General features: G+C 38.2%; 4 protein-coding genes and 1 long non-coding RNA gene across 5 annotated transcripts; 4 read left to right on the top strand and 1 right to left on the bottom strand.

Moving 5' to 3' along the window:
* Positions 1-1,394: 1,394 nt before the first annotated feature.
* LOC126583637 (probable prolyl 4-hydroxylase 7) lies at positions 1,395-4,021 on the top strand. The gene is made up of 8 exons (XM_050248103.1): positions 1,395-1,584; positions 1,681-1,767; positions 1,894-1,951; positions 2,069-2,173; positions 2,887-2,944; positions 3,042-3,217; positions 3,313-3,373; positions 3,530-4,021. The coding sequence occupies exons 1-8, from the start codon at positions 1,484-1,486 to the stop codon at positions 3,838-3,840; spliced, it is 957 nt and encodes a 318-aa protein (XP_050104060.1). The 5' UTR covers positions 1,395-1,483; the 3' UTR covers positions 3,841-4,021.
* A 552-nt stretch (positions 4,022-4,573) lies between these two features.
* Positions 4,574-6,826, top strand: LOC126583638 (transcription factor MYB35-like). The gene is made up of 3 exons (XM_050248104.1): positions 4,574-4,897; positions 5,015-5,144; positions 5,971-6,826. Exons 1-3 carry the CDS (start codon positions 4,765-4,767, stop codon positions 6,620-6,622), a joined length of 915 nt encoding a protein of 304 aa, XP_050104061.1. The 5' UTR covers positions 4,574-4,764; the 3' UTR covers positions 6,623-6,826.
* A 528-nt stretch (positions 6,827-7,354) lies between these two features.
* Positions 7,355-8,378, top strand: LOC126583643 (uncharacterized). The gene is made up of 2 exons (XR_007609791.1): positions 7,355-7,985; positions 8,069-8,378. It is a non-coding gene; the product is annotated as an uncharacterized LOC126583643 (long non-coding RNA).
* On the bottom strand, positions 8,262-10,975 carry LOC126583635 (uncharacterized). The gene is made up of 9 exons (XM_050248101.1): positions 10,583-10,975; positions 10,422-10,502; positions 9,908-10,258; positions 9,665-9,800; positions 9,403-9,565; positions 9,078-9,206; positions 8,752-8,946; positions 8,532-8,654; positions 8,262-8,436 (listed from the first exon to the last, which is right to left on the bottom strand). The coding sequence occupies exons 1-9, from the start codon at positions 10,731-10,733 to the stop codon at positions 8,326-8,328; spliced, it is 1,440 nt and encodes a 479-aa protein (XP_050104058.1). The 5' UTR covers positions 10,734-10,975; the 3' UTR covers positions 8,262-8,325.
* Positions 10,976-11,675: 700 nt separating this feature from the next.
* LOC126583636 (uncharacterized) lies at positions 11,676-14,754 on the top strand. The gene is made up of 10 exons (XM_050248102.1): positions 11,676-11,871; positions 11,969-12,066; positions 12,178-12,273; positions 12,890-12,994; positions 13,078-13,182; positions 13,489-13,627; positions 13,838-13,950; positions 14,029-14,085; positions 14,220-14,433; positions 14,608-14,754. The coding sequence occupies exons 1-9, from the start codon at positions 11,730-11,732 to the stop codon at positions 14,328-14,330; spliced, it is 966 nt and encodes a 321-aa protein (XP_050104059.1). The 5' UTR covers positions 11,676-11,729; the 3' UTR covers positions 14,331-14,433; positions 14,608-14,754.
* Positions 14,755-21,295: the final 6,541 nt, after the last annotated feature.

Genomic DNA, 21,295 nt, shown 5'->3' with positions numbered 1-21,295 from the left:
TAAAGGTTAACTGATAAAAACCCTAGAGCCGGAAAATTTTCTTAGAGAATCTCCAAATTAAGGAGATGTAAAAAATTAATGTCAGTTGGACAAAAACGTATATTTTTAATAGCAAAAGTGGTTCCAACCGATGAACCAAATGCTGACTTGAATTGAAGCAGGTGCTTCCAAATATTTTTAATTTGATTAAGATAGGGTCCACAATAACTACAACCTTTTTGGTTTCCTTTGAAATTATTACTTTCCACTTTCTTTAATAGAAATGGAAAATAATATAAAATGAAACATTCTGATATATGATGGAGTAAGAAGTTTTGTAGGATACCAAATTGCCACATAAGTTCTCAAATTAAAATTTGATATTTTACATTTGATATCTCCTTTTAGAATGTGCTTAAAAACTCATCAAGTCCGAAAAAATAGTCTTAGGAAATTAATCAATCTTTAAAAAGTAATGCTACACTACCACATATTTGTACCATCATTTGTACTATATATATCTAATAGAGGTGAGGTCTACCAACACATGAAATCTCGTCCATATGAGAAAAATGATAAAAAAAATTATACAAATATATGAAAAGAGTAGCTTTATTACCTTCGAAACATACGTAAGTTAAAAGTGTGGCCAACAGTTAATATAAACTGGCCCAACAATAAAGAGGTTGGGTATCAGCACCCTGGGAGTTGGAATTCCCACAAGATTTCTAGGCCCAATATTTAACATTGTGTTACACAATGCAAGCCCATATACGCCTAACCCAAATCCGATAACATGTATAAACTGACCTGCCGAATGGGAAGTTGATTTAGTTGTAGTGCCTAACTACGCCTAACTCATAAAGATTGTTGGTCGATCAAACAGCAGGACGTTGACCATGAAAATTCAAATCCGATAAAGAACATGTATAAACTGACCTGCTGAATCAACTAGTTACAAATCCAAAAACAAACGACGCTAAAGCAGACGACCTAAACCCCGTTGTCATCATAAGTTTCAGACCCCTGATGAGTAAGACAATGCAACATTGCTACAAAACATGGGTTTGATCCAACACTACACTGATCTACTATATGTGAGAGCTATCCAATCAAACAGTTCTACCGAAATTTCTCTTGAGACCCTTTATTTGTTTTTCTTTCTTTGGACTAGCCTTTTGACCTTGTGTACCCTACATTACCTCAAACAAACGGAACCTTCCAGACAATCACAATTGGGGCTTTGACTGCAGACAACAGAAACAAAAACGGACCAAAACGATGCGGTGGGCGCCCATTTTATTTGTCCCAACTGAAGAAAAAGCTAAAAAATCGAATTAATTAATTAACTTTTTGCCAGAAAATTATTTAATTTGCAAAACAACCCACCAATTTAGTACATTTTCAGCATAAAACCCCTAGGAAGGGCCGAAGTCTTCCATCTTCGTCTTCCTCCGATTCTGTGACATTTCTTACAAACCTTACCAAAACCTTAGATTTTCTCATGGATCTTGGATATTTTCTCGCACTTTCTCTCTGTTTCCTCTGCATTTCCCCTCACCTCGCCCATTCCCTCGTTCCGGGATCGCTCGACGAGAAGAAAGCGTATTCCCATCTCTCTCTCTCTCTACGTAATTTTTTGTGTACATTTTCGTAGTTTCGTTTATTTAATTTTTGTTTGGAAATTGTGTGAATTTTCAGGGAGGGATCGGTGATCAGATTTAGAAGAGGAGCTTCCTCTGCTACCTTCGATCCGACTCGTGTCAGTCAGCTCACATGGCGTCCAAGGTGAGGTTTTTATTTTTCTCTCAATTGCATTTCTAATAATTTCTGCTGAATTTCTCTTTTTATTATTGTTTCATTAATTTTATTGTTTTTTTTTTCTTAATTTTTCGTGTGATCGACAATCTGCAGGGCGTTTTTGTTCAAGGGTTTTCTTTCTGAGGAGGAATGTGATCATCTAATTGAAATTGTAAATGATTTTCTTCCCTATATTTTCGTTGAATTATGTGTTTTTAGTCCATCCAGAATTCACTAATTAGAGTCTCTAATCAGTATTAATTTGGTTTGTGTGAATTTCGCGGAGTAGGCGAAGAATAAGCTAGAAAAGTCTATGGTGGCCGATAACGAGTCTGGTAAGAGTATAGAGAGTGAAGTCCGGACGAGCTCCGGAATGTTCCTTCTGAAAGCTCAGGTTTGTCAATTCCTCTGCTTTCTTGAATTAGTCATTTTACTTCGTTGAATGATTTTGAATTACTTCATTAATGCCGCAATGATTTTGAATTAATTCGATGTACTTTTGAAGGTTCGTCTACATACCATGTTACGTATTGATTTATACTGTAAACAGTAGTTTCAACTCGTACGAGTTCCTCCACGCAGTTTTGAACCTACTTGTTCAGCGGAGTTGTTAACTTGCCTTTGGTGTTGTCCAATTTGTGGAATTAGACCTGAAACGTCTAACATTCATAGGGTTAATAGTTATGTTTTTTTCCTCCGTCGTTGATAGACAATTGAACTCAGAGCAAGTGTATGCGTCAAGATGATCATCCTCTTGCATCTTATTTAAATCAAATTGGGTTGTAGACTTTTCATGTCAAATGAGTCTGAAAGGGATCATTGATCAAACCTTCGTATATTCGTGTTCGGAAGAAGAGAAGTTTCTATTTTTTTTTAGCTGTCAAGTTAATCCGTCTTACTATGCCCTGAGATTCAAACCCGTTGCGCTTCTATGTTAGATGATAATCCCATCATATGCAAAAGCTTATGCGGTAAATGTAGCCATTGTGATGGATTGTTTTTAGGCATTTATTAGAAAATGCAAACCATGTTCCATTACTATGGTGTCTTGCTTTCTCTGACTTTTGAATTCAGACGGTTTACTTGGTGTTCTATGTTTCACCTTAGGATGAAGTAGTTGCTAACATTGAAGCTAGGATTGCTGCATGGACCTTTCTTCCAATTGGTAAAATTTCTCTCGCGCTTTTGATTTACAGTTTATTGGACTCTTAAGAAAGTGCCTTATTTCATCTTTGTTGAACTTCCTTTCTTTTTCTAATCAGAAAATGGGGAGTCCATTCAGATACTGCACTATGAACACGGTCAAAAGTACGAACCGCATTTTGATTATTTTCATGACAAGGCTAACCAACAATTGGGTGGCCACCGTATCGCCACTGTATTAATGTATCTCTCTAATGTTGAAAAGGGTGGGGAAACAGTCTTTCCCAATTCGGAGGTAATGGATTACTTGCAAGACTGAATTCGTTTGCCCTCCTTTTCTTTCTCCTTCCTTACCTCTTGAATTTCATTCATCTTCTTATGCGTTGACAGGGAAAACTGTCTCAAATTAAGGATGACGACGCTTCTGATTGTGCTAAAGACGGCTATTCAGGTATCACATTATGATATGGTTTGAAATTCATGTTCTGTGTAAAGTGCGGAAGGGGGTAGTGAATTATAGTTTGAAATGCATACAAAACATATTTGCTGTTATACTGTTTTATATGTGTTGTAGTCACTTATTTACTATGTCTATGTATCCCTACAGTGAAACCGTACAAGGGTGATGCCCTGATGTTCTTCAGTCTCCATCCCAATGGAACCACCGATCCAAGCAGCTTGCACGGGAGTTGCCCTGTCATTGAGGGCGAGAAATGGTCTGCAACCAAGTGGATTCATGTGAGATCCTTCGAGAAGTCGCTATTAAAGTCTGCAACTGGCAAGGGTTGTTCAGACGAGAATGATAACTGCCCCCTTTGGGCTAAAGCCGGTGAATGTCAAAAGAACCCGACTTATATGATAGGCACACAGGGCCTTCCTGGATATTGCAGGAAGAGTTGCGATGCGTGTTCGTCCTAAGGGAGGTCAATATTTACAGAGCGCGGTTAAATGCTTAGGTGTACATAACATTGAGCTCTGCCATAGTGAGATATATGTTCGGAGCTGCTGTGCCCCAGATGGAAACTTTAGAACATTATTCATTTGTTGCGCAGTTTACTATTACAAAAATGAAAATTTTAATTTGGGAGTCTTAACGAAATACTCATGGTACTGTTCATTTTTAACGTTAAGGACATTTTGGGAGTCTTAACGGTTATCCCTTATCCGTTGAAGCATCACGAGCTCTTTACCTTGACGATTTACGATCTCTTCTTCTGTCTGTGAACTTCACTGAATCTTGCAATGAATGCGGAAGCGGGGACATTCCCTTGGAAAAGTTAGGGCCAAAATGAAAGGGAACTAGTTTTATCTACGTACGTATTTGAAATTGTCAACCTAATGCATGTCCGGTTCCAAGTTTGTGAACATTCACGACCTGTAAAAGCTTATGTCCAACTGTTTAATTCTGCTTGTGCCTTAACCAAATAATTCATCCAATTTGGAACAGCTGGGTGAGAGAGAGGGCGCATAGGTTGGTTTGTGATGTCATGTTAAACCGTTTTCTAAGAGGAGAGATTTTTTAATATGCCGGAAACATTGTTCGGTACACCAAGTGTAATAATATAATTGGTTGGAAACTTAAAATAAAGAAATCAACCAATTGTAATATCACATTTTGTGTACTAGACCGTGTTCTTAGCATACTGAAAAATTTCTCTTATAAGAGATGAAAATGTTCATGCAAGTCTGGTTAATTGAGAGCCTATTAGCATGCATTCCTTGCCTTCTTCTCTTTGCCAATTTCTTTCCTCTTTTTAAATTGCTCTTGCAAAGCTTGGAACTTTGCATCACCATTACATAATTACTCTCTCTCTCTCTCTCTCTCTCTCTCTCTCTCTCTCAATGGGAAGGCCGCCTTGCTGCGATAAATCGAACGTGAAGCGAGGCCTCTGGACTGCAGCCGAGGATGCAAAAATTCTTGCCTATGTATCGAAACATGGAGTCGGAAATTGGACGTTGGTTCCTAAAAAAGCAGGTTCGATTTTTATGGTTAACTTCGTTAACTGTTTATCTAAGCGTCTGTTTGATAACTATTTCGTTAGTTCGTCCGATGTTTAAAATTTACGTGTTTGCATGATGAGTTTATCTGCAGGACTCAACAGATGTGGGAAGAGTTGCAGGCTTAGGTGGACTAATTACCTGAGGCCTGACCTCAAGCATGACAACTTCACTCCTCAAGAGGAAGAGCATATCATTGACCTGCACAAGGCCATAGGAAGCAGGTGGAGTAGTTTTTCTTTTACTTTTCTCCTTTCATGTGAACGTAACTGGTAAAATATAACATAAATAACCAAGATTATATCTTTAAGTATATAAAAACCAAGAAATTAACCCAGATTACCATGAGAAGAAGTAAATAATATATCTAGAAAATTAGGGAATTTCCCAATAAAAACAACAAATTAAAATTTTAAATGTACATGTAAAAGAAATTCTGTGTTTCTAATGAGTTAATAATATTGTAAACGTCATACTGTGATTTGTAGCTAGACGTCATATTGTGATTTGTAATTAGGTAAGGAGTCAAGCGGTATTTTCCCCTAACTTGGTTGGTGTGATATTTTGGTTTTAATGAACTCTTTTAGGAGTAAGGGACTTGTAGCTCAAGTGTTTATGATCATTATTCTCTATGCACTCGAATTCCTAGGTGCACTGCCCCGTCTCACCATCACTTGTATGATTGTATCAAAACAAAAAATTAGATGAATCCAGAACTATTAAGATATTCATTTGTAGTGAAGAAAATAGACAAATACGATTTTATATCACTAAATTTAATCCAATAGTCATGTGATTTTGAATTTGGATGATTTATGGTAGACATGATCTTTGAGAGAAACCTAAAAGATAGACGGTTTGGATTGTTAAAATGCATTACATAATGACCCTAAAAAAAGGTGTGTAAAAGCGTATGTTTTCGAATTTTCACCCTATATATGTATATATAACTAACTGTTTAACAGCCTGTATTAATTCTGTTAGAAGTGCATGTACAATAACTCTCTCTCTCTCTCTCTCTCTCTCTCTCTCCATGCTTATGTAGTGCAGGTGGTCTCGCATTGCAAAACGACTACCAGGAAGAACGGACAATGATGTCAAAAACTACTGGAACACCAAGCTCAAAAAGAAGCTTTCCAAGATGGGAATTGACCCTGTCACCCACAAACCCTACTCTCAGATCCTCTCCGACTACGGAAACATCAGCGGCCTCCCAAGCACTGCCGGGAATCATCCGTTCTCGTCCCTTTTCAAGCAATCGAAAAGTGCATTCGCACCCGAATTAAACTCTTCCTGCATCACAGGAATTCCATACACCAATGTGACCATGAACCCTAATATTAATGGACAAGGATTTTCGCAACCAACTAACGCGTGCCGGGAGTCACAAGAGGCTCAGATTACGCCGTCCTCTTCTTCGTTCAATTGGAGGGAGTATCTTCTGTGCGATCCTTTTACATCAGCTGATCATTTGAAGCAAGAACAAGATTTGATGTCTTCTTCAGAAAACCCTACATTTGGAGTGCAAGGCAGCTCCGATGCAATTGAGGGATGTGATTTTGTAGGTCAAAGGAGCTATGACTGGCCTGATCACCAAGCTTCTTCGACTTCCATGTGTTCGTTTGTGGAGACTATCTTGGGTCAAGACAGTGAGATGCAGGCAGCTTTTCCTCAACTTTTGGATGCTTCTTTCGATTATTAATTAGTTAAAACTATTTTTTGATATGATGATATCCTATAAACTATTATAATTTAGAAAAAGAGGATTCAAACTTGGATGCAACAGACGAGCATACTACCATTATACTGACAATAACTCACATCTGCATTAATGTAGTTAATTTATTGTCTTAGCTTTAATATGTTACGTTAACTACATAATGAAAGCTTTAATTTTCATGTCCAATTAATCCTTTACGGTTTATACCCTTCATTAACTTCTGCGTCTGCTTTCACCTACCACCAAGGATGAGACCACAATAATCAGTATCAAATTATTTAAGGTTGAGGGAGATTTTTTTTTGGTTACACAAAGGAGCTAATAGCCCCGACAAAAGAGAAATTACAAAATAATGTCGCGAGATCGAGATATCTCAAAAATATCAAACAATAATAACTGCTTACAGAAGATAAAGCTTGCTCAAAATAGACCGGACCCAAAGGATGAGCGAGGCTCACATTGGCCAACTGATCATCAACAAAATTCATCTCACGATTGATATGTCGCTTATTACATTTCCGGTCACGCAGTAACATCGCACGACAAGCTTGAATCAATTCATCAATAGGATATTATCAATTGCACCATGTGATATCAACTAGAGAGCAATTGCGAAATCAGACTCCACCAAGACGCTGAACGAGAGATATTATCACATAATACTAGAATAACATCACGTAATTTTAACTTAATTTTAATATGGGTGGATTATTGTTAATATTATAACCTAAGACATAAAGTCGTTGTCCACTCATATTATAACATGGACTCACAAGTTACCAAAACTAAAGAAAGATGATGGTAAAGGGCATAGTAATGAATTGCATCTAGAATAAAATTGTGGCTATAATTATGAGTAAGTGGCCACAAACTCAAAACAAGAAGCTGTTTTGTTTGTTAAAAAAGGAAAGCCTATTAATATCATCCTCCGAGCAAAGGAAGAGACCAAACAAGACGGATGAAACAAGGGAACACGAAGACAGCGACCGAGGAAGGGAAGACACCGAAAGTATCGATCAATGACGGCGTTGCGGAGATCGTCGATGTCATTTCGAAGGCAGGGCTCCTCCGGCCTCATTTGGGAGGATAAGAGTCAAACCGTCGAGAAAAAGCCGACTCTGGAGGTCACAGTTTCGATTAACAAAAGTGACGGGGAAGAACATCCAAATCCAGACGAAGGGTCTCGAGAAAGAAAGGATGCTGATTCACATTCCCCACCAGATTCATCTTTACGTTCTAAGCCTGATCACAGTGTTCATAAATGTTCGTTTTCTACGGTTTTCGGGCGATGTCTGAGGCCTCCTGCAGCCTAGTTGGAACCTCGTTTTATAAGTGCCTCACGACGGTAATTATGAATGAAAATCTTTATTTCTTACTTTCTTACCATGTACATCTGGAAAGATGAACTTATCGATCATCAGCGTGCAGATAAAAGCAGCAGCTTCCAGATACAATCAGTGGATTTAAATGGAGGGGAAGGAATGAGACCTGTAGATGCAGCAGCAGGAGGAGGAGAGGAGAAGATTCTGGCTCTTGCTCCGATCTATAGCCAAACCCCTTGCTGCCAAGAAGCTGCAAACAGAAACCGAAAGCATACTGGACACAGAAGTATGAATACAGATTTTATCGTAGAATTTGTTTTTCAGTTATTTATTGATTTGAAAAACTCGAGCATCGTGTTGGGATTACAGAGACTTTGGATTCAAAACTCCTGGTAATGATTTATTATTGTAGTCAACTTTGTTCAACCGTATGCTGCATAACAAATGTTCAGGCAAGTCTTCTGGCTTGTTCCCCTATTTGAAAATCACAATGCATAGCACAGATTAGGTGTCGATCTTAAGTATGAGGTAAATGCGCCATGCTCAGATTAACGAAATATATTGTTTACCTGAATTGTGAGACCAAAATCCAATACCGACAGCTTCATTCTTTCGTGAAATGCTTCAATACCTTTTCTAGAGATGTAGCTGAATCTGTGCATATCCAAATCGATCTCGAAGTAGTTTTCTCCCTATATGAGTATGATTGACGGGAAAGAAAAGTTAAAAGGGGATATATGGTGTGTTTTCCGATAATTACGTAGGTGGAGAATCAAAACCAAAAATTACCAAGTAAAATTCATGTTGAGGACGTGAAAGAACAGGTTTTTCATTGTAAGCATTCATTAGCTTCTTCTCGGCTGTGCTTAAATGAAGATCCTCCAAATTTGCCACTCGGCCCAAAATTTTCAATCTTTCCCTGAAGGGTGCAATTGTATCGACAGGGAATCCTCTAACTCTCTCCACTTCGTCATTGATCAGTCTCTGTCACGGAATTAACCAAGGACACAGAATAATTAATAAGCTATACATACTAAATCAACACAATGAGCGAGTCTTGAGTCTACTATACGATAATCAGGAACCGGACACATCTAGAGTTTCACGCAGCTTACAGTGATACTTTCTCGGAAATGAGGGGGAAGCTCTTTGGAATAAGTTTCAGAAATCTTATAGTACATAACCAAGTTCATTCCTTCTCCATCACTATCGCCTTGAAAAAAATTGGCTGGATAAAGTGGTATCTGTAGCATAGAAGATTCACATAGAATTAGCAATTAGGGAAAAATTACAAAGAATGTTTAGCCAAAGAAAAAAACGATTTCCGAACCTAGAGGACAAACAGATTATGAACATACCAACAGGTTTAGCATGGAACATTATTATTATTATTTAAAGCGAAACGAAATAAGTTCAGAGTAATTTGTGAAGAATAGGCACCTGAACATTTACAACAAGAATAGACGGGATGTCTCCAGTGGTACTCACAACTGGAAGTTCCACAAAACGAGCAATGTGATCAATCTTTTTCTGAGATACGAAAATATCAGCGGCGAAAGGATAAAATGCAGCGCAGCTCGGAGCAATTTCTTTCTTTTTATCCCTGTCAAGCAAATGAAGAGTTGATATACAGACAAATCAGACAGATTGTTCCAAGAAAAAAAGAAATCGATCAATTCTATTGAAAGTACTAAGCTCTCACCTAAGATAATTTTTACCCCGGACTTTGAATGTATTTGGCTCGAGAGGTGACCAACAATCTGGAATTCTCTTCTCAACGGGACAGTACGGAATTGTAGAACCGGCAAGTGGTCTTTTCGCAAGCGTTCTGGGGGAAACTAACACGAACACAGAAGATTAAGATCAGCTGCCAATCCACATTGTTAAGTAGCACGATTTAACATCACAATACTAACAAAACGGCAAGTATACGGGCAAAACTCACGTAATGTGGGGGTGGAATCAGCTGCAGCTGCAGCACTAGCAGAATGCCCTTCCCTCCATTTAAAGGAAAGGACTTTCCTCCTCAAGCTTGGCGCGGCCGGGGTTATTCTTTTGTCGCCCAACGGGCTATTGGAAGTGGAAGGAAGACAAGGCAAGCAAGAAGTTTGAAGAATCCAACAATGATCCAGTCCCTGCATCTTGTCCCCTCCGCCAATTTCATCCACAGTCACCTCCGCGGACACAGCGGAGGTGGAATGCAATGGCGGCGGTTTCAGTGCCAGCCGAGAAAGACCTCTCGGTGAAGACACACTCAATGTGGATGCACTTTCCGACTCGTGTAATGACATCACATCTGCAAACCAATACAAAGCAACCCACTTTTCAACTCCACCGTTCACTTCCTACAACTACTCTTGCACAAACTCGCTTTAACTACAAAATTCAGGCCAAATTCCTACGCAATTATTTAAAAAAATGGAAAAAAAAATTACTGAAAATTGAGAAATGAAAAATACCATCATGAACACTGTAAAATTCGTCATCTCGCTCCGACTCGATCGCCGAATTCGCATCAAAAAACGATGCATCCATACTTCCTGCTGGACAGAACTCGTCCAATTAAATAAAATAAAAAGAAAAACGGAAACCCAACGAATCAAAAGAGTAAATTAAAGACCTTGGTGTGTAGGAACGGAGTGAGAGCGATCGGAGGCCGACGAAACGCGCCGGGGAATGACTCGCCTCCGGCGGCGGGCGCCGCCGTCATTCTTCTTCTTCTTCTTGAATCCGAAACTGCAGCCCTTCGGCCTCGAAGCACAAGCCCCCATTTCCCCCAAAACTAAATTCCCTCACTTTCCAATCGGATTGGGCAGCTTGTGCTTCTGCTACTGCTCCTCCACTCTCTGATCGATCGATTGATTAAAAATTAAATACTTAAACTAATTAATTAATTAATTATCAAGATTCGACGCCTCTTTCTCTCTCGTTTGCGGCATCGTAACTGGCCAAAGTTGGTGCGCGAGTCCAGTTTAGAGATTTTCCAACGTCACCGGTATACGGCGTGTATTAATGATGTGATATATTATATATGCGTTGAGAAGTTAATAATTTAAAAAATAATTTTTTTTATAATTTTTATAAAATACGTGATGTATTATTTATATTTTTGTTATCATCATAATGAAATTTTTTTGGAAGCAGATTATCTACCTTCTGTTTGGTACTTTTATTTATCATCTTCTATTTATGTGGTCACGATTAAGTCACGTAAATATTTTATATTCTTATTGTTTTTTATCTTATTATTTTTATAAAAATAATTAATATAAATATTAACGTGTCTTTATATGACCGCACAAAATAGAAGAGTATGGGAAGGGGTGTGAAGACAATCTGCCACCAATTTTTTTTCCAGTTTCAGTGACGCGGTCTTTCCACGCATGAAATCGACGGCCTACCGAATGCCGCGTGGCAGGGTGATCGTGATCGTGATAGCTAGATACCATGTGTTCCATGCGTTAGTGTATACTGACGTGTCTCAGTTTGCGAGATCCTGTTTGGTGACGCTATTGGTGGATAGATTCGGACACGTGTGGACGCGTTAACAAGGCACCGGGTTCGAGGAAGAGTCTGGTTGTTGGGCTAGCCGACTAAAATTGTAGGCCCATCCACCCTTTTTCTGATTTGTATTGATTCGACACATAAAAGCCCACATATATAGGCCCAGCTCGTATTCAGCCCAACAGAAAGAAAAAGATAACAAAGTGAGAAGCTTTCACTCTGCAGTCTACAGCTTGAGTTGGAGCTCTGAGCTCAGGGCGGCAATGGCGGTTTCATCTTCTCCGATCCTCTCTCCATTCCGAATGAAGATAACAGCTACGGAATTTGTCTCGCCTTCTTCCACTCTTCCTCGCATCAATTTCTGCAACAATCGACGGCAATCACCTGCCGTCGTCCTCGCTTCCAGTAAACCTCGTCGTTTTTATACGACTCGGTTCATTCAATTGAAATTTCGTCGTTTTTATTAGAAATTTGAAGCTTTTTTGTGTGTTAATGGTTGCAGAGTCGGAGAAGGAATCGTGGAGTGAGGCCAAGAGAGTGTTGATGGAGCAGTACGGCTTCAACCCCGATGAATCCTTATCTCCTGAGCCCTCTCCAAACGTACCCTCTCTCTCTCTCTCTCTCTCTCTCTCTCTTTAATCCGTTTGTTATATATAAAAAATATATATGTATGTATATGTGTATATTTACGTTTGGGAATTGGAATGTTAGGGAAAGAGGAAGAAAAAGCTGAAAGAGTCTGGACGGGGCGTTGAAATTACACCAAAGGAGCCGAAGGCCGCTCGAACAACCCATAAGTTGCTTACTGTATGTAATTTCTCCAAATTTTGGGGGGTGTGTTCAATTAGGATTTTGAGGGATTTTAATTCTTTTAATGAATCTGGGGTATTCAATTTAAGTGATTCTCTGAAATTCAATGTGAATTCAATCAAGATTTTAAGATAGTTTATGAAAATCCTTAGAAATCCGGGTGTATTCAATTAGAATTTTAAAGAAGTTTATAACATTCAAGGTGTATTCAATTAGAATTTGATTTTAAAGAATTTGAGAAAGTTCAGGAATTAGAGGGAATTGGAAAGATTTCGTAGTATATTTTGAGCATCCACAAATCTCACCTCCCCCAAGAGATTTCGAGGAAATTGAATCAAAATTTTACATGGAATCTCTACAAATCAATTAAACTCCATAAAAATCTATGGATTTATAAATCCATTAAAATCTCTCAAATTCTCAATTGAATACACCCTCCTTTGTGTCTTTCCTTCTTAATTTAATGCAAGTTAAGAACACATTTAGCTGCTACTTGTTGATTAGCGAAACGGCGGTATACAATAACATGTTTGGCAGTTGGAAATAGTGAAATACCAATTACAGTAATATTTCTTGAGTCTAAAATTGCAGCCAATGATTACGGCCAATGTAGGTGCTTGGAGGAAAGGCGCGGAGAATGAAGTTGCTAAGTCCAAAAGGTATGGATGTGCGCCCGATGATGGAGGTTGTGAAAGGTGCAGCCTTTGATATCCTGCAGGTAAGTAAGTCTTGTGCCTACGACATATGTGCCTGTATTCGACATCTGTGCTTGTAAATTAATATTTGCGCTGCAAATCTTAGGCTGCTGGTGGTTGTCCTGCATCTTTGAGGCCTGGCCGTTGGTTAGACTTGTACAGTGGTACTGGATCGGTTGGAATTGAAGCTATTAGCCGAGGATGCTCCGAGGTACCATTCATAAATTAGTTCATATCTCTTGGTACTACAAAATTGTTCAATGTTTAATACAATAGACTTACGTATGTACTTTGGTGAGTTCTCAATTCATATCTGGACCTACAACAGTCTAAAGCAGTCTTCTAATTTTAGGTGAAGTTGGGGTTTGAATGTGGAATTTCCAATGAATTATTTTTTTTTGCAATGCATTTATTTTCTGTGTTTGTTGTACTTCGTAGCATATTATATCTTTTGTGTCTTTGGGTCAAGAACTTACATCTTGATGAATTTCCTACCTTCACCAATTACAAATTCCAGGTACATTTTGTTGAGATGGATCCATGGGTTGTTTCAGATGTTTTACGCCCAAATTTGGAATGGACTGGGTTTCTTGATATGTCAGTTATACATACTGTTCGTGTTGAAAAATTCATGGAACGTGCACAGAAACTTGCAGGTATGTGCTAATAATCTCTCTTTCTTTCTTGCTCTGTGTGTGTGTGGTAACCATAGACAAATGTTTAAGTGCGGATTAGAAGTGACCTCATTGTGCACAAACATTGTTATAATCTTAGATTCGTTATCGTCATATTTCTTACAACATATATACCATCTTTCATTCTCTTTTTGTATCCAGTCATTACAAAATAAAATCAATTTCCTGCAGGCAAAGAACCATTTGATTACATTAGCGTTACCCCACCGTATATGGAAGTTGACTATGCAGTACTGATGGATCAAATATCAAGTTCAGATCTAGTTGGAGAAGATAGCTTTATAGTAAGTTGTGATTTTCTATTTCTGTTATTGCTTATATTTTTGCCAGTTCTTCACTAATCTTCCAAATTCATGGTCTAGGTAGTTGAGTACCCACTAAGGACTGACATGCTGGATTCATGTGGATGCCTTGTGAAGGTAATGCATACTATCAGTAGTTTTACAATGGATAAAGCATTATGAAATGTGAGATAGTGATAGCTATCCTGACCTTATAACTGTAGAATGTTTGGGATGGGTTTAATTGCTAATGGTTTCATATGAAACTGCAGATAACCGATCGACGGTTTGGCAGGACACACTTGGCTATTTATGGACCCAAGTGGGCCCAGAAGAAGAAGAAGAAAGAAAAGTCACTTCGAGGAGCAGCAGTAGAAATTTGAAGGAAGTCTATCTATGGGAGGGGGCTCATGGAAACTGAAATATGAAACTATGATGATTTTTCAGATGATGCAATTGCACATTCTCTAATGCCATGTCGAGAAGGTGAGCTTGTAACTTTGAGTCATGCTGCATCAGCCTTAATGAACTTGCATTGTAAGTTACTGTTTCACGGGCAGTATATATGAATTATGTTTTCCACATGGTCCCATAGATGTTACTATTATGTATATGTCCATATTGTTACATCTCTCTGATTTTTGGACCTATATATTGCAGGTCAAAGACTTTGGTGATAAATTATAGTTTCCTGGATGATCAACTACTGTTGAAATTGAGTTAAACTTTATTATGTTAAAGCTGAGTTTTGTCAAGAATGTAAGAAATCTGCAACTAACTTTGTATATATATTTCTTTTACTGGAAAGTTAACTGTGTAGGTAGAGTTATTCTTTAAGTATTTATCATCTCCCAATATCTGAGTTGCTCAAATTATTAGGTCTTGTAACCAGCTTATCATTTGGTTTTGCATGAAATAATGGCACCAAAATTGCTCCATATCAATACCTGCTATATTTGTGAAGTCTTTTCTTATGTATGCAGGATGTATATGTGCTACATAGTCATCTCCTGATCTTCCAATGCTATAGTTATAAATTTTGTTTTATAACTATATGAAAATTCTTTTCATTTTGATCGCAAGATTTATGTATACATGTGCTACATAGCCTAACTCTTGATCTACCTATACTATCGTCTTATCTTATCATTCCCAAAATGTAGTTGATCTGTAGCATAACAGTTCCTCTAGAATTTCTTTAAAAATTGGTTTCCTTTATTTTTCTTTGCTGATGTGATGGTGGCATTATCTTATTCATATTGGTGTGTAGTCTTACTCCATTCAAGGTCGGTAACGGAGGTCTAGAAGAGCGCATAGCATCTAGTATCAAATTGGTTGACCCCACTAAATGGTTTATGCTTCTAAGATCTAAGGTAAAGGAAATACTTTTGACTTGATTCTGTTGGTTTTAGTATCAGAGAATCAAATTGGGCCCTTGAAAGCACAATATATGTTCACCTAATAGAGGTGACAGTATGTAAAAGTACAAATGTCATAAAGAGAGGTGAATTTTGATCAAATGATGAATGGTGGGCCTAAATAAATACTTTGAGTTTTGTAATTGCAAGTTTGAAAGCACAAATACGCTGCGTAGGGAGGGGGAAAACTAGTAGAAATCAGTAAGGCCTTATATCAGACATGTAGGGTACACTCGCTTTGGACAGAAATACTGACTTTGAACTAGGTTCATGTCTTCATTGTGGGATGAGGGCTTGATGTTTGGATTCATTGTGACTTGTTAATCTTATTTGTACGTCAAATTGATTAGCTCACTCACACTCGCATATGGTGCATCACAAAGAACAAACATTTTCTGACTGGATATATTTGTAGAATCGGATGGATAAATGTCTAAAATTCAAGTCAAGTTCAGTGTTCTTTTTTTCCTTTTACTTTCTGGCAAGAGAATTGAGTTCTTTCAGGTTTGTGATTGGTGATTATATGTTTCATGTTCTAGGTTTTGCTACTTATACTCCAATCTTTGTTGTGGAAAGGGCAGTTAGCATTGAGTAGGCATCTCACAACATCTGAAAGTTGATTAACTTTTTTGCGAATGATTTAGATGTGGTTTGAAATTTTGAATAGCATCTGCATTGCTGCTTCATATCAGGAGCTATCTGCATTTCGTTGAACTGATGATATTTCATAGCTAATGTTTGCCCCATTTCCCCTCTCCCTTCTCTCCTCAGAACTGTGAGAAACTAATTGGGCTAAGTGGAAGTTGGGACCCAAAAAGGTAAATTGTTGTTGTTGGAACCCAGTTAATTAATAAACTATAGTCTCCACATGTACTTATTTATGAAGAAAGAGTTGGGACCTTTTGGTGGACCGTATATCTCATATGATTGAAAGAGATGCCCCCACATGTTGATTTGAACCGTAGTTCTTTCAATGGAGCCATGGATTAAGAATTTGTTGATGTAATACTTATCTCTAGCCTTGAAAGTAACATGGAGAACTTTGAACATAAAATAGTTAAAGCTAATATTTAAATACTATTAGATAGGTAACATTACTGGTAGCATTTCTTTATCTGTCACTAAATATATATCGTATGTCGGGCAAGCTGCCAAGCTTTAGTACACATCAGTTTCTGTAAGTAGTGACCATGGATATTTGTTCAATCATATATGGTATAATCGTCAGATTTCGTAAAAACACCACTAGGTTTTTTTCAGGATTCGATGTTTCTGATTCCTCAATTATTTGGGACACTTAGTGTTATGTTTAAGGATTTGTGTCTGGTCCCCCCACTTGGATTGCAATGGCATCCTCTTTAACTGTCACTCTCTAGTTGTATTTCTTATAATGCTATGGTTGTTGTCGACATTGACGAGTCTGATGGGTAATCCCCTATTATACCCTTCTCGTGTTATGATTAATAAGAAAGTAGATTTTAGAGATGTACTTGTGTTTGCCTCTCCAGTTTGTATCTTTGTGACTGAATTTAGTAGATTAATTATGTGCTCACATCTCTTTATTCAACTCTTATTCCTCTATAAGCTTTCAAATTTTGCACGTCCACATGCATATGAATAAAACTAGTTCAAACTGTTACGAGATCATCCTTACTTGAAGACGCTTAAGGAGTAAGTAGCGTAAACTTTTGTGATACATCGTTTATCATATATTCATGTGACCGACTGATGTCGACTAGTGTTGCAACTGATTAGGGGACAGATATACCTTATGGTCCTCTAATGAATTGATTGCATCAAAGTAATTGCATACTTGATGGCTTAATTGATAGTTCTAAAGCATTTAGCATCTTTTCGTTGGGACTTTTAAAACCTGTTTGGAAATTTCACCTCATTTTGAGGGCATATTTGGAAATTTGTCTAGTCGACTAAGACAGGTACATTATCAAGTGCAGAATACATTGATCTGAAACTTAGTGCCAATCCAATTTGCTATTGTTTTTATTTGAATGAAAAGTAGCATATGGCCTTACTTTTTATTGTTAATTATTTTTACTTTATTACAGACAAGCATATGTTGAGATCCTTACGAAGCAAGGAAACTCTCAACCGTAGCCAAAGTTTTAGCCTGACGCCTTTCTGTTTATTAGTATTATTATTATAAATATCATTTAGTTTCTGTTGTTTGGGTGTAGTTGTTTATATAATGTGGGTGAGGGCTTTAGGGTTTAGTTTAATTCAGTTAAGAAATCAGGGGGTAGCTTGTTCTCTGGAGCCAAGTATTCATCATAGGTGGGGAGGGAGGAGCTCTTGTGTGAAGCTAGTGTATAGGGTAGCTGACTCAAAGGTGTAGGACCAGCGTGGGGTTGGGTGGGACCAAATACAGGGGGTCCCGCTCTGTTGTGGGGAGGGTCGGACAGGTTACTTGGTCCAGCAATTGAATCCTAGAATTTTCCGGTAGGGAGGGGAACAAACAAACCAGTAAATAGGGGGTTCCAACTTCCTCAGTCCCGAATGTTATATAATAGGGTAGCTCCAGGCTCTATGTCTTTTAGAAACTTGGGAGTACGCAAGGATTACGAGGACAGTGAGGTCCCCTATTAGCTGCATGAAAATACACAAACCAAAGCAGAGAAAGAGGGTACAAATGGACCCATTCAACACAGAAAAGGAATAATGAACGTTTCTGTTTATTATTATCCATTTATTCTCTCTCTCACTCACAGAAATACCTCTCATAGAGCACCTTCCTGTATGAGCCTTTAAATAGAACCAACCACTCTACCCGCCAAGTTAAAGATCACCTAATCATTTGTTCAATTCTGTTCTCCTTTTTGCTCTCTCTCTCTCTCTCTCTCTCTCTGTTTTCTGTTTGTGCTTGCTTGTCTGAGAGTTCATCTTTGTACTCTCGCCACAAGCATTGGTCTTTGGGTACATTCTTTATCTTGGTTTCAAATGGCCGGCCATCAGGCTTGGTCGGAAAGCCAGTAGGTAAAACTTAAAGCCGGAGGGGGCTGAGGAGAGATATATACATGGCAAGTGGCAGGAAGGTTTTAAGAGCTATGTTTGGAGCTCTTCTGCTTCTGGGTGTCTTTTGGTTTTTCCTTGCTGGAATTCTTGTAAACCGCAGTGCCGAAAAACCAGCTGTTACAGTTTCACCCACCGAAATCTTCAAGCATTGGAAGTTGATTGGAAGAGAGAAGCATGCTGTTGTCTGGGATTCCACCTTTATTTACGTGAGCAAAAGAAGAGTGCCAAATGGACCCGATCCCATTCATAACAGGTACTTATATTTTCCTTAATCAATTTTTACTAGTATATTTCTCCGTAGCACTATAATTTACTGCTGCATACTTAAAAGCTGCTTAATTATGAGGGGGGGGGGGACATGCATACTGAGACAGAAGAGAGAGACTTCCCTACACCCGGGTATGCCACTGGGGCATCTACAACGCAATGTGGGGAATTTAAAACTCGTGGCATTGTATCATTGGTTTTGGTTTGGGATGCTAAAATGGCATCCCGGGGTGTAGGTAAGTCCTCCCCTACACAAAGATCCAAAAGAAAGAAAACCAATAGGGAAAAGCCAAATAACAGTAATTGGAAAGAGAATATATTGTTTCCATAAATTTCATTTCATATATTCGCTTTCTGGTTTTCGGAGACGTGACCGTGAACTTCTTTCTTTACCTACAAGTGGCTCACTGGCTTTGATATCATCCTGAAATATTAGTTTCTTTTTTCTTTTATTTTTTTTTGGGGGGGGGGTGGGGGTGGGGGTGGTAAAAAGAAATGCATCCCTGTTTCTTTCTTTGTTTGTTGGTATATTTTGTATGGAAATTGAGGATTGTCTCCCCCTTTATTTAAAGCTTCTTTATATACCAAGCTTTCTCTTATTTTTATAAGGAACACGCATAAAGGCCTTGGAGAAAGAACTTAACAACTTTTTGTTGTGGGAGGACCTTTTTCTTTTGATAGTTTTGTTAATATATATACAGTGTTGATCTACTCTTTTGGCCCCATATGAATTCGAGATTAAAATTGGAGTATTAATTTTAATCTTAGGAAGGCTTCGTGCAAAACCGAGCGCAGTGGCTTAGTATTAAACTCTTGATAATCGGCATGTTTTCCCAATTTGCATACCATTTGCTCGCTCGCCTCATCTTTTTAGTGCTTTCTTTTTTGTGTATACAGGAGAGCAGTGAAGACTAGACAACCACCTATGCGAGCCTAGACGTGCGGAGTTTTGAAGCTTCAGAACTTGAGCAGGAGGCATGTACAATAAGTTAATTATATATCTGCATTCTGCATTTTTTTCCCCTTCAGTTAGTTATCATTTTCCCCGCCCGTAGGAATTAGAACTTGTGGAGTGATTAGTTACTAGATTTTTTCGGAGAAGGATAAGCTTAAGCTCACTAGTTTGATCGATTTCCAAGTTCCCAGCATTGTTGCAGACTCATGGTAAAGTTGTTCGTGGGCATGGAAAGAAGCCAAAGCTTTATCTCAAACAAAATATACACGTTCAAGAATCTTGAGAAAGGAACAACTTTTGAAATGTATCTCGATGGTATTTGCTTCAAATGTTTTGGAGGCAAGTTTATGGAGTGGATTTTGCTTTTGTATTGAAAAAAACAGACCAACTAGATATACTATAAGAAAATTGGAACACCGCCCGAGGAAAATCCTATTCTGGTTCCATCTGATGTGAGAGTTAGCCGGTTGAAGTCTCGGTCCCCCATATGATATATGTTGATGTCACTCGTGAATATCTCACTCATCATGTGATCTCGCACTGTACGTATTGGAGTATTGAAGAGGAGTGGGCTTGTAACTTGTATGACTCATTCATCACTCCTCTTTCTCCTCTTTCTTCAAGTGGCTTTTGTCGTTTGTGTTTCCCAAGTAAAGCAATTCCCTCTCAATAAAGGTAAGAATCCTTGAATGGTGTTTGTGAAATAATGTTGCCGTTTCATTTTAATTTTAATTTTTTTTTTCCAAATTCATGTTTAAAAAGAAAGGTGTTGAACGCACGGGGCCTAAGCTTGTTTAAGAGCGTTTATCGATGCACTTGATATGTGGGCTTCGAATGGAATTCCCTCCTTTAACTTCGATTGTATCCAAAAAAGGAACGTAGAGACCCACCAAAAAAAAAAAATATATATATATATATATATATAATAAAAAAAAGATTTAAAAAAGAAAAGGGAAAAAAGAGAAAGTAGAAAGCAACGCATCGAGTTGAATTCAAAGTTAAGAAGAGATGGTGAATATGCAAAGTGAAGAATCGACTCTCTGGAGATCTCGTAGCTAGAGCCAACGGGTCGTGTAATCCAGACCACACGTTTAAATCCTATGGTTCCATAGGAGAGAGGATCATTGTCGGATCTTCTTTGTGAAAATCTTAGAAATCCTCAAATCACATCCGCTCATCGTATATTAAGTATTGTTTATATTCAATTTTAAATAAAATTTTACAATAATTTCTGACCGCACGATATATGATGAACGGATGTGATTGGAGGATCCGGCAAGGATCCTCCTGGCTATTAGTCTATTCCACTTGTCACCTCACACAAACCAAGAGTCCGAATCTCTTTTTATTAAAAACGGTCTCGATTACTCTGTTGGTTGGCTCCGAACTGCGAGATCCAAAGAGAATCTGAATTGCAAAGTAAAAATGAAGGAGCTAAAAAATGTGGAATTTTGCTTTAACTTTTGCTTCCTTTTGTCGTTTTGATTTTGATTGATTCGAGAGAGGGAGAAGGAAGACTGGGTCCAAAGTCCCTTTTCTTTGTTGCATGGGACACAGATTCACCTCCCGTGCAGTGCCGTTCCCTTCCCCTTGCTTTGCTTTAAAGAATCAAGGCAGTAAAAAGAAGAATTTTCCCCCTCAAACTATTCCACTCAAATTAACACTACTTAGACAGACA

This window comes from Malus sylvestris, chromosome 9 (assembly GCF_916048215.2).
Source record: "Malus sylvestris chromosome 9, drMalSylv7.2, whole genome shotgun sequence".
Classification (NCBI taxonomy): Eukaryota; Viridiplantae; Streptophyta; class Magnoliopsida; order Rosales; family Rosaceae; genus Malus; species Malus sylvestris.
Note: the sequence above shows the minus strand (reverse complement) of the source record. Positions and strands in the feature narration are given on the sequence as shown.

Excerpts from the sequence above, each read along its gene's own strand:
- LOC126583637 (XM_050248103.1), top strand. The coding sequence starts at position 1,484 with ATGGATCTTGGATATTTTCTCGCACTTTCTCTCTGTTTCCTCTGCATT. Across the intron at positions 2,174-2,886 it reads TGTTCCTTCTGAAAGCTCAG|GATGAAGTAGTTGCTAACAT; the intron begins GTTTGTCAATTC and ends GTTTCACCTTAG. Across the intron at positions 3,374-3,529 it reads TGCTAAAGACGGCTATTCAG|TGAAACCGTACAAGGGTGAT; the intron begins GTATCACATTAT and ends GTATCCCTACAG.
- LOC126583638 (XM_050248104.1), top strand. The coding sequence starts at position 4,765 with ATGGGAAGGCCGCCTTGCTGCGATAAATCGAACGTGAAGCGAGGCCTC. Across the intron at positions 4,898-5,014 it reads GTTGGTTCCTAAAAAAGCAG|GACTCAACAGATGTGGGAAG; the intron begins GTTCGATTTTTA and ends GTTTATCTGCAG. Across the intron at positions 5,145-5,970 it reads CACAAGGCCATAGGAAGCAG|GTGGTCTCGCATTGCAAAAC; the intron begins GTGGAGTAGTTT and ends TATGTAGTGCAG.
- LOC126583635 (XM_050248101.1), bottom strand. The coding sequence starts at position 10,733 with ATGGGGGCTTGTGCTTCGAGGCCGAAGGGCTGCAGTTTCGGATTCAAG. Across the intron at positions 10,259-10,421 it reads ATTTTACAGTGTTCATGATG|ATGTGATGTCATTACACGAG; the intron begins GTATTTTTCATT and ends ATTGGTTTGCAG. Across the intron at positions 8,947-9,077 it reads ATTTCCGAGAAAGTATCACT|AGACTGATCAATGACGAAGT; the intron begins GTAAGCTGCGTG and ends ATTCCGTGACAG.
- LOC126583636 (XM_050248102.1), top strand. The coding sequence starts at position 11,730 with ATGGCGGTTTCATCTTCTCCGATCCTCTCTCCATTCCGAATGAAGATA. Across the intron at positions 12,067-12,177 it reads CTCCTGAGCCCTCTCCAAAC|GGAAAGAGGAAGAAAAAGCT; the intron begins GTACCCTCTCTC and ends TTGGAATGTTAG. Across the intron at positions 13,628-13,837 it reads ACGTGCACAGAAACTTGCAG|GCAAAGAACCATTTGATTAC; the intron begins GTATGTGCTAAT and ends AATTTCCTGCAG.